The 12020-nt window shown below is 48.2% G+C and overlaps 1 protein-coding gene across 17 annotated transcripts in view; it reads right to left on the minus strand.

Annotated features, from left to right (window-relative positions):
• STYXL1 (serine/threonine/tyrosine interacting like 1) overlaps window positions 1-12020 on the minus strand; it is a 57570-nt gene that overhangs the window by 28151 nt on the left and 17399 nt on the right. For 8 of the 17 annotated variants that reach the window (XM_030932692.1, XM_030932699.1, XM_030932700.1 and 5 more), the window contains 3 exons: window positions 10741-10847; window positions 8985-9046; window positions 2297-2438 (listed from right to left, as the gene is read on the minus strand). In XM_030932692.1, coding sequence (XP_030788552.1) covers window positions 2297-2438; window positions 8985-9046; window positions 10741-10843 — 307 coding nt within the window. In that variant the 5' untranslated portion in view covers window positions 10844-10847. Of the gene's footprint in view, window positions 1-2296; window positions 2439-8984; window positions 9047-10740; window positions 10848-10946; window positions 11086-12020 lie in introns of those variants that run through there. The other 9 variants (XM_030932694.1, XM_030932702.1, XM_030932698.1 and 6 more) reach the window with 4 other exon arrangements.

Below are 12020 nucleotides of genomic sequence, written 5' to 3' on the forward strand. Positions count from 1 at the left end.
CTGGGATTATGAGTGTGAGGCACCGTGCCTGGCCAACTCTGCTTCCATACTGAATTTTTGTTCAGGGAGACAAAGTTCCAGAAGGGGCTACGGAGGATAAAAGTGGCTGGGACCTGTCTGAGAGATGGCACTGAGAGGAAGAATCTGGAGTCTGCAGCCAGGCTGAGAAAGAACCTGCAGCTGTCAAGACAGGAGCCAAAGCTCAGCCCACAGGACCTGGCTCAGAAGCCAGCGAGTTCAGGCCAGGCATGGCGGCTCATGCCTGTAATCCCTGCACTTTGGGAGGCCAATGCAAGAGAATTGCTTGAAGCAAAGAGTTCGAGACCAGCCTGGGCAACAGAGCGAGACCCTGACTCAAAAAAAAAAAAAAAAAGGAAAGAAGGGGGTATTGAGAGAAGCCTTGAGATGGTCTTGTACCCTCAAAGACTGTTCATTGACCTGAAAGATGCCATCTGAAACAAGAAAAGTTGCCTTGAGTACACAAGTTGTCTGTATGGTTGTGGTTTCCTGTGAATGGGGGCCCCACAGCAAAGTAAGGTCAATTACAGAATGTAAAAGGGATTATCTGTGTTGAGCACCATCTCCTAGGGTTTCAAGGCCCAGCCTACAGTCCTAGGATTGCAGACCAGAGCCCAACAGGATGAGCTTAGGGAAGAAGGGACAATTTCCTGGCCAAGGACCTCCTGGGACAAAAGTCCAGACAGCTGGTTTTATGAAAGGTGGAAGCATAGCTCCACCCACTGGCAGTTGGTGTGAGTGCTCCCAGCTTCTGGAATGTAGGTGCGGTGCAGTTCTGATTCCTAGAAGCAAAGCTCCCAGTGCCAACCGCAAGGGGTGGTCAGCCCAAAACTACGGGCTCATGAAGAACAGAGCAGAGCCTCAGAGGTTCGATGGAGCACATTGGAACTGACCACGCTTTAATGTTTTGATTTGGGGCTACCTGCTCTCTAGCTCCACTACCCAATTCCTGGGGGACAGGACAGAGCCAAAAGGCCTGGGTTTGAATCCTGGCCCCACCACTTATAGGTGTGGTGGTTTAAAAATATGTCCACACACTTTTAAAAGCTTAGCCTAGGCAACACAACAAGACCCAGTCTCTACAAAAAGTAAATAAATGAGCTGGGTGCCTTATCTTGCCGTATCACCCAGGCTGGTCTTGAACTCCTGGGCTCAAGTGATCCTCCTGCCTCAGCCTCCCAAAGTGCTGGGACTACAGGTATGACTCACTGGGACTGGCGTGCTCATGTGCTCATAGCTCTTGATGTTAGTTAGCGTCCTTGTAAGTTGTTCTGCAGATTCAAGTAAAGCCCTTGGTTCCTGGTGCATGGCACACATGAAACTGTCCCCATAAACTTTGTGAAATTAATCAGGAAAGAAGGGAGGGAAACAAATGAAAATAAAGCAAGCTTGCAGCACATTCAGCATTCATCACTAAGTCACCTTGCTTGCTCTCCAACCTGCTTGCTCACAGCTCTTTGATGTGTACTGTCCCAGAATCACATAGACCCTGTTACAAAAATATAGTTCTACCCCCTCCCCTGCCCCCGAGACGGAGTCTCGCTCTGTTGCCCAGGCTGGAGTGCAGTGGCATGATATTGGCTCACTGCAAGCTTTGCGTCCCGGGTTCATGCCACTCTCCTGCCTCAGCCTCCCGAGTAGCTCGGACTACAGGCACCCGCCACCATGCCTAGCTAACTTTTTGTATTTTTAGTACAGACGGGGTTTCACTGTGTTAGCCAGGATGGTCTCAATCTCCTGACCTCGTGATCTGACCTCTGCCTCCCAAAGTGCTAGGATTACAGGCTTGAATCACCACACCCGGCCAAGAATATAGTTCCCCTTAACTGCTCTGTAGGTGACAACTTGAACGTCATGGAACATTATTTTCCCTTTGAGATATTCTTTCAGGTTCCACATTCTGATGAAACTGCTGACATCAGCTGGTCTGAAGGGCCCCACAGGAGCTGACTCACCAAAGAATGAAGTTTCCACGTCCTGATGATTTCATCCCCTTTTCTTCGACCAATCAATGACCCCAACTTTCTAGTCCCTCACTCTCCCCAATCCCCTTAAAAACCCCATTCCACAACTCCTTGGGGAGATGTATTTGAGGGCCTCCTCCTATCTCCTTGCTTGGTATCCGGTGATCATGAAGCTCTTTCTCTGATGCAAACCCTGCTGTCTCAGTGTCATTGGCCTGTTCCCGTGAAACTGGGCATACAAACCTGTTGGTCCTATAACAAATCTGTTCAATAGCCGTTAACTATTATTCTTGCTGCTGTTGCATAAAACCCACCTTTGCCAGCACTATCAGAGTCTGAATCATCATCGTCATCTTTTAAGAGTACCTCCAGGGTGCTGGTGTTGTTATCATACACCACGCAGTACTTCACACACTCCAGGTCCACAGACTCCGGGAGAAGATACTCGTTATTTTTCTTAAAAAAAAAAAACATACACACACACAAGACAGGCCTGTTGGTGGGCAGGTTCGGTTGAGCAGAGACTCCCTGCATAGCAGCACTAGGAGGAGCTAAGACTGCACTCTCTCCCCTAACTACACACACAGGCCCAGAAGCACTGAGACAGTGGGTGGAGAGTCTGTTAAATCCCAAGGATCCTCCGTGACTACCTTCCCTTCCGAGAAAAGCTGACCACAGCTGATTGGACCAGAGAGAAGTGCCTGACCAAAGAACCGCTGGTCTGACTGATCCACAGCCTATTAGGTACCCTGGTGTCAGAGAAACCATGGTCAATTCAATTAGTGACATCCTTTCTCATGGAGAGAGTGTTTGGCAGTAGAGATTGAATCCAAAAACACCAGACTGGATGCAGTGGTTTGTACCTGTAATCCCGGCACTTCAGGAGGCCAAGGCAGGAGGATTGCTTGAGGCCAGGAGTTTGAGACCAGCCTGGACAACATAGCAAGACCCCCATCTCTACAAAAAAAAAAAAATACAAAAATGGCAGGCATAGTGGCATGCGCCTATAGTCCCAACTACTCAGGAGGCTGAGGTGGAGGCTGCGGTGAGCTGTGATTGTGTCACTGCACTCCAGTCTGGGTGACAGAGCAAGACCCGGTCCCAAAACAACAACAAAACAAAAAACACCCCAAAAAAGTACAGTAAGTAGACAGTGTGTAGAAGCAGAAGTCATGAGTAAGCAGAAGGAATGAGATGGACTGGAAGCTCAAATGTGGCTGGCCATGGTGGCTCATGCCTATAATCCCAGCTACCCGGGAGGCTGAGGTGGGAGGATCGCTTGAGCCCTGGAGTTCAAAGCTACAGTGAGCTATGATTGCACCACTGCAACCCAGCCTGGGTAACAAAGTGAGACTATGTCCCCCCCAAAAAAAGAAAAAAAACTCATGGATTATAAAATGTACTACCAATTTAATCAGGAGTGTGCACAAAAGAAGGACTTGTTGGCAGATAACACTCCAGGCAAGGCAAAGATGCAGCCAGTTTCCAAACCTAAAGCAGCTGGCTTTAGGACCCAGAGATCCTAAAGCCCAGACCTCCTTCAGGCTCTCCTCCTCTCTACTTTCCCCTCCGCACTGACTTCCCCTTCTCACACAGCTTCCTTCAGAGGCTTGAGCCATGAACCCCAGCAATGCTCAGGCTCCCATTTTCCCAATTCCACCGCCATGCTGGACAGAGACACCCTTCTCTAATTCCAATTCTGATTGGCTCAGCTTTCATCCCAGACCCATGATCAATCACTGGGGCCAGGGTTCTGGATATTATCTTATTTTAGAGACAGGGTCTCACTCTGTTGCCCAGGCTGGACTGCAGTGGTAGTCATAGCTCACTGCAGCCTTGAATTTCTGGGTTCCAGTGATCTTCGCACTTCAGCCTCCTGAGTAGCTGGGACCACAGGCATGCACCACCACACCTGGCTAATTTATATATTTATATCTATATATATAGATATATTTGTAGAGACAAAAAAAGCCAGGTGTGGTGGGGTGCACGTGTAGTCCCAGCTACTTGGGAGGCTGAGGTGAGAGGATCGCTTGAGTCTGGGAGGTGGAGGCTGCAGTGAGCTATGATTGCATCACTGCACTCCAGCCTGGGTGACAGCGCAAGACTTGTCACAAAACAAAAATAACAAGGCCGGGCGCGGTGACTCACACCTGTAATCCCAGCACTCTGGGAGGCCAAGGCGGGCAGATCACCTGAGATCAGGAGTTCGAGATCAGCCTGGTCAACATGGTGAAACCCCATCTCTACTAAAAATACAAAAACTAGCTGGGCGTGGTGGCGTGCGCCTGTAGTACCAGCTACTCAAGAGGCTGAGACAGGAGAATGGCTTGAACCCAGGAGGCAGAGGTTGCAGTGAGCCAAGATCACAGCACTTCACTCGAGCCTGGGCAACAGAGTAAAACTCTGTCTCAAAACAACAACAAGAACGACAACAACAAACACTCAAAAAGAAGGTAGTAAACAGATGCCTTCTGGGGTCCCACTATGAAGTCCAGGCTGGTCTCAAACTTGAGCTCAAGCAATCTCCCCACCTTGGCCTCCCAAAGTGCTGGGATTGCAGACTAAAGCCACCATGCCTAGCCAGAATATTATTTTAGAGAGCACCACTAGAAACCCATGGTTTGAGCAGAAAGAGAAGTTCCCCTCAAAAAGGCAGAAAAACAGCAGATATTCACCACACCCACTTTTAGGGAAAAAGACACTACCATATTAAAAGTAAGAATCAGGCCAGGCCTGGTGGCTCATGCCTGTCATCCCAGCACTTTGGGAGGCTGAGGGGGGAGGACTGCTTGAGCCCAGGCGTTCAAGACCAGCCTGGGCAACATAGTGAGACTCCATCTCTACAAAAAATGCAAGTTAACTGGGTGTGGTGGTGCACGCCTATGGTCCCAGCTACTGGGAAGGGTGAGGTGGGAGGACTCCTTGATCCTGGGAGGTCAAGGCTGCAGTGAGCCATGATGGTGCCATTGCACTCCAGCCTGGGTGACAAAGTGAGACCCTGCCTTAAAAATAATAATAATAAAAAAAATACAAATTGGCCAGGCACGGTGGCTCATGCCCGTAATCCCAGCACTTTGGGAGGCCGAGGCAGGCGGATCACGAGGTCAGGAGTTGAAGACCAGCCTGACCAATATGGTGAAACTCTGTCTCTACTAAAAATGCAAAAATTAGACAGGTGTGGTGGTACGTGCCTGTAGTCCCAGCTACTCGGGAGGCTGAGGCAGAAGAATTGCTTGAACCCGGGAAGCAGAGGTTGCAGTGAGCCAAGATCATACCACTGCACTCCAGCCTGGGCGACAGAATGAGACTCCATCTCAAAAAAAAAAAAAAAAAAAAATCAATGGTAGGACATAATCTGTTTTCAAAAAAGAGTTACAGTATGGGATACATGTGCATCATAGAAGGAAACATGGCAGCAGAGTGCTGCTAAGGTGTCAGGTGAGAGTGGAAGTGTACTAGGAATGAGGCTGAAAAGAGAGGTGGTCAGATCCAAGAAGGCTGAGAACACAGGGCTGGGAGCCTTTCTGTCCTGCTGGGGCTGGGACTGCCCTGAAGGCCTCAATCTGCTAACTGGGAAGCTAGGGAGGGAAGGCAAGAGCCAATATCACACCACTGCACTCCAGCCTGGGCAACAAGAGCGAGACTTCGTCTCAAAAAAAAAAAAAAAGAAAAAGAAAAAGAAAAAAAAAGAAAAGCTGTTAGCCTGAATTGGAGGAGCTGAGAGGCCGAGGCAGAGAGAATGTCTCTTTCCCAGAGCAGGAGGTGCGGCCAGAATCAAAGAAATGCACAGACTTGAGAGCTGAGTGGGAACGGAGGCCCATACATCATGAGGGGGCTCTGAATAGGTGCAGAAAAAGGCCTGCAATGGGGATTAAGAGTGAGATTATGGGCTGGGCATGGTGGCTCACGCCTATAATCCCAGCACTTTAGGAGGCCGAGGCAGGTGGATCACTTGAGGTCAGGAGTTCGAGACCAGACTGGCCAACATGGTGAAACTCCATCTCTACTAAAATTACAAAAATTAGCCAGGCGTGGTGGTGGTGCCTATAACCCCAGCTACCAGGGAGGCTGAGGCAGGAGAATCCCTTGAACCTGGGAGATGGATGTTGCAGTGAGCTGAGACTGTACCACTGCACTCCAGCCTGGGCAGACAGAGTGAGATTCAGTCTCAAAAATAAAAACAAAAAAAGACAAAAAGACAATAATGATGGATTGGGACGGGGAAATATGCTGGAAGAATACACCCTGCCCCTGCTCCCTGCCGAGTTATCGACTTACGTATAGAAAAAGCAGCAGAGATTGAGTGTGGAAGAGTACAGTGGGAATAGGGAGGAAAGGGAAATTTTAGAAGACAAAGTTGTATTATTTTTGAGACAAGGTCTTGCTCTGTCACCCAGGCTGGAATGCAGTGGTGCAATCGGCCTCCTGGACTCAAGTGATCCTCCCACCTCGGCCTCCCGAGTAGCTGGTATTACAAATGAGCACCACCACATTGAGTTAATTTTTCAGTTTTTTGTAGAGACAGGGTTCTTGCTATGTTACCCAGGCTGGTCTTGAACTCCTGGACTCAAGCAATCCTCCTGTCTCGGCCACCCAAAGTGCCAGGATTACAGGAGCAAGCCACCATGTCCAGCCCAAAATTTTAGACGTCAACTTACCAGGACTGCTAATTGCATGTGGATGTCATTGCAGCTGTAAGCTCCAGTGAAATCTCTGGCAAGAAAGTACCCTGACAGATACAGAGATCAAGGACAGACCAGCAGTTATCTTCAGGCAGCAGGAGGAGAAAATGAAGGTGAACCAAAGAGAGAGAAAATAAACCAGGGGGCCAGGCGCAGTGGCTCATGCCTGTAATCCCAGCACTTTGGGTGGCCAAGGCGGGCAGATCACGAGGTCAGGAGTTCGAGACCAGCCTGGCCAACATGGTGAAACCCCGTCTCTACTAAAGATAGAAAAAAAAAATAGCCGGGCATGGTGGTGCACGCCTGTAATCCCAGCTACAGGCTGGAGGCTGAGGCAGGAGAATCACTTGAACCTGGGAAGCAGAGGTTGCAGTGAGCCGAGATCATGCCACTGCACTCCAGCCTGGGAGACAGGGAAAGACTCCATCTCGAAAGAAGGGAAGAAAAAAAAGAAAAGAAAGAAAAGAAAGAAAGAAAAGAAAGAAAAGAAAAAGGAAAGAAAGAAAAAAGAAAGAAAGGAAAGAAAGGAAAGAAAGGAAAGAAAGGAAGAAAGGAAGAAAGGAAGAAAGGAAGAAAGGAAGAAAGGAAGAAAGGAAGAAAGGAAGAAAGGAAGAAAGGAAGAAAGGAAGAAAGGAAGAAAGGAAGAAAGAAAGAAAGAAAGAAAGAAAGAAAGAAAGAAAGAAAGAAAGAAAGAAAGAAAGAGAAAAGAAAGAAAGAAAAGAAAAGAAACCAGGGAAGTCAAAGAGAACCTCCAAGTTCAGGGCAGAGAATGTGATCAGGACTGCAGAGGGGAGAGATGGGTCCTGGGCGAAGGCTGCCAGGCTTCGCAATGATGAGGGAGAAGACACCCTGGAGGTGTAGGGAAAAGGTCTCACTGCAGTAGGGGACATGGTGACTGTGTGCAGGGCTCTGTCCACTTCTCAGGATGGGGAAGGGAAGATGGGATGGGAGGGGAATGGAAGAGGGGATGGGACGGGAAGGAAAAAAGGGAGATGCTTCCATCTTTGGATTACAGCCAATTATCTCTAAGGTTTATTGTCTGTTTGCTAAATAGAACGAAAGGTCCGTGACAGCCCGGGCAACAAAATAAGATCCTGTCTCCAAAAAAAAAAAAAAAAAAAAAAAATTACTGTGTTGGCACAAGTCTGCAGTCCCAGCTACTCGGGAGGCTGAGGTAGGAAGATCGATTGAACCCAAGAGTTTGAGCCATGATTGTGCCACTGCACCCCTGCCCGGGTGACAGAGCAAGACCCTGCCCCTAAAAATTTTAAAAATAAAGCTCCAAAAATAAAGATAAAAACAAAAAATATATAAAAACAAATAAAATAAAAACAGAAAAAATAACCAAAAAACAAAACAAAACAAAACAAAACGCTCCATGAGGGCAAGGACAATGAATTCAGGCTGTTGTTCTGTTGTATTCTGCTGTATCTGCAGGGTCTGGAACAGTACCTGGTACATTAAGGAATTAAATCAATATTTGGCCAGGCTTGGCAGATTCACATGTGTAATCCCAGCACTTTGGGAGGTCAAGGCTGGAGGATGGCTTGAGTCCAGGAGTTCAAGAGCAGCCTGGGCAACACAGTGCAACCCCATTTCTACAAAAAATACAAAAATTAGCCAGGCATGGTGGCATTCCCCCTCATAGCCTCAGCTACTCTGGAGGCTGAATGGGATAGGATTGCTCGAGCCCAGGATATTTTTTTTTTAAGACCAAGTCTCACTCTGTCACCCAGGCTAGAGTATAGTGGCATGATCTCAGTTCACTGCAACCTCCGCCTCCCAGGTTCAAGCGATTCTCGTGACTCAGCCTCCCAAGTAGCTGGGACTACAGGCGTGAGCTGCCACACCTGGCTAATTTTTGTACCTTTAATAGAGATGGGGTTTCACCATGTTGGCCAGTCTGGTCTAGAACTCCTGACCTCAGGTGATCCACCCACCTCAGCCTCACAAAGTGCTGGGACTGCAGGCGTGAGCCACCGCGCCCAGCCAAACCCAGCAGTTTAAGGCTGCAGTGAACTATGATTGTACCATTGCACTCCAGCCTGGATGACAGAGTGAGACCCTCTCTCAAAAAAAAAAAAAAGAAAAAAAAAGAAATCAATATTTGTCTAATGGAGTTGTTAACCATTCTTGGGGGATGGGAGGACAGCTGAGAAAATGTGTGAGAGTGAGAGGTGTGGAAGACCACCATGATGAATGCATAGAAAACAGTCCTGCCTCTGCTACCGCCTGGATTGAGGGTGAAACCTCCCACTCTTCCCCACCCCACTGCAAGGTAGCCAGCCTGCCCCAGATTCCAACACTGCCCATGTACCTTCTTCACTCGAAGGGCTGTGATCACATGGCTTTCGTCATACTCCCATTTGGAACGTACATCTGGAAAGGAAAAGTATTTAAGAACTGAATTTGCAAAGGAACATGCTACCAAACTACTTAGAGGACTTACGTCATCATCAACGTCTGTTTGGCAATTAAGGGACAGTCATTGTCAGCTTAAAACTTGAGATGTGGGGCCTGGTGCGGTGGCTCGCACCTATAATCCCATCACTTTGGGAGGTCAAGGCGGGTGGATCACTTGAGGCCAGGAGCTCAGGACCAGCCTGGCTGACACGGCAAAATCCCATCTCCACTAAAAATAGAAAAATTAGCCAGGTGTGGTGGCAGCGCCTGTAGTCCCAGCTACTCAGGAGGCTGAAGGAGGAGAATCACTTAAATCTAGGAGGCAAAGGTTGCAGTGAGCCAAGTTCGCACCATTGCATTCCAGCCTGGACGAGAGAGCAAGATTCTGTCTCATAAATAAATAAATAAGGGAAGGGGAAGGAAGAAATCAAATTTGAAGTGAGCTCACACTAAATCCCCATCCAGGCTGGAATGCAGTGGCATGATCTCGGGTCACTGCAATCTCCGTCTCCTGGGTTCAAGCGATTTTCCTGCCTCAGCCTCCCCAGTAACTGGGACCACAGGCACATGCCACCACGCTGGCTAATTTTTGTATTTTTAGTAGAGTCAGGGTTTCACCATGTTGGCCAGGCTGGTCTCGAACTCCTGACCTCAACTGATCCGCCCACCTCGGCTTCCCAAAACACTGGAATTACAGGCAGGAGCCACCACACCTGGCCTCTTATCAGCTTTCTAAAGCAGCAATCCCCAACCTTTTTGGCACCAGGGACTGGTTTCATGGAAGACAATTTTTCCACAGAACAGGGCAGTGGCGGGGGGTGGTGGTTTGGGGATGATGAGCGCATTACATTTTTTGTGCAATTTATTTCTATGATTATTACATCGTAATATATAATGAAATAATTCTACCATCATGTAGGATCAGTGGGAGCCCTGAGCTTCTTTTCCTGCAACTAGATGGTCCCATCTGGGGGTGACGGGAGATACTGACAGATCATCAGATGTTAGATTCTCATAAGGAGCGAGCAACTTAGATCCCCCGCATGCACAGTTCACGGTAGGGTTTGGCTCCTATGAGAATCTAATGCTGCTGCTGATCTGACAGCAGATGGAGCTCAGGCGGTAATGCGAGCGATGGGGAGTGGCTGTAAATACAGATGAAGCTTTGCTCGCTTGCCTGCTGCTCACCTCCTGCAGTGCCACCTGGTTCCTAACAAGCCACAGACTGGTACTGGGGGTTGGGGACTCCTGTTATTTATTTTTTTTTCTTTTTTAAGACAGGGTCTCACTCTGTCACCCAGGCTGGAATGCAGTGGCACAATCTTGGCTCACTCCAACCTCCACCTCCTGGGTCCCAGCGAGTCTCATGCCTCAACCTCCCGAGTAGCTGGGATTACAGGCGTGCACCACCACAGCTAATTTTTTTGTATTTTTAGTAGAGATGGAGTTTTGCCCTTTTGGCCCGGCTGGTCTTGAACTCCTGGCCTCAAGTGATTCGCCTACCTTGGCCTTCCAAAGTGCTGGGATTGCAGGCGTGTGACACCACACCTGGCCCAGGGACCCCTGTTCTAAAGTCATTCATCCCCCCTCCCAGAAGTTTGTCAACTCAACAAAAATAATGTTTGAAGGACACTGTGTTCGACCTCCTCCACTTTTTTCCAAGTACTTACCAAATAAACAGAGATAGTTGGGTTCAGTTAATCTGGAGAGTTTTGTGGCCTGATTCAGGATGTTGTAAAGCTCTGTCGGTTCACACAAAAGCAAACCAGGCATCCTGCTGCAAAGAATCAATCACACACAAGCATAACACACCTCTTTCTATTTTAGATGAATGGCCACAAAGTAATATATTGAATTAAACTCTTTCTTAACATACCTTCAAACAAAGATGACAGTAATCATGTAAGTGATCAGGAAGGCTTCAAAAACATATAGTTGGCCAGGCACAGTGGCCCACGCCTGTAATCCCACCACTCTGGGAGGATGAGGCGGGTGGATCATCTGAGGTCAGGAGTTTGGGACCAGCCTGGCCAACATGGCAAAACCCCATCTCTACTAAAAATACAAAAATTAGGTGGGTATGGTGGTGCATGCCTGTAATCCCAGCTAGTTGGGAGGCTGAGGCAGGAGAATCACTTGAACCCGGGAGGTGGAGGTTACAGTGAGCCAAGATTGCACCACTGCACTCCAGCCTGGGTGACAGAATAAGACTCCATCTCAAAAATAAATAAATAAATAAATAAATAAAGTGTAGTAAAATGTGAGCAAAGAATAAAATCTTGAATACAACATTATCTGAGCCATATACACATCACATGGGCTGTAAAACAGCTGCCAGTTCATTTGCTTATTTAGCAAATAATTACTGAGCACCTACTATGTCCCAGAGCACTGGAAATAACTGTGGCAAACAAAACCTGCCTTCATGCAGGTTACAGTCTAGCATGGAATGCAGACACTTACAGAAAGAACTGCAAGACATTAGAGCACTATAAAAGATCTTGGGGCCATGCATGGTGACTCATGTCTGCAATCACAGCACTTGGGGAGGCCTAGGCAGGAGGATCGCTTGATCCCAGGAATTCAAGATAAGCCTGGACCACACAGCAAGCCCCTGTAATACAAATTAGCTGGGCGTGGTGGTATACACCTATAGTCCCAGCTACTCAGGAGGCCAAGGTGGGGGAATTGCTCAAGGCCGGGAGTTCAAGACCAGCCTGGACAACATAGTGAGACCCTATCTCTTAAAAAAAAAAAAAAAAAAAAAAAAAAAAAAGGCCGGGCACAGTGGCTCAAACCTGTAATCCCAGCACTTTGGGAGGCCGAGACGGGCGGATCACGAGGTCAGGAGATCGAGACCATCCTGGCTAACATGGTGAAATCCCGTCTCTACTAAAAAATACAAAAAACTAGCTGGGCGAGGTGGCGGGCGCCTGTAGTCCCAGCTACT

The sequence above is a fragment of the Rhinopithecus roxellana genome, chromosome 6 (assembly GCF_007565055.1).
Source record: "Rhinopithecus roxellana isolate Shanxi Qingling chromosome 6, ASM756505v1, whole genome shotgun sequence".
Taxonomy (NCBI): domain Eukaryota; kingdom Metazoa; phylum Chordata; class Mammalia; order Primates; family Cercopithecidae; genus Rhinopithecus; species Rhinopithecus roxellana.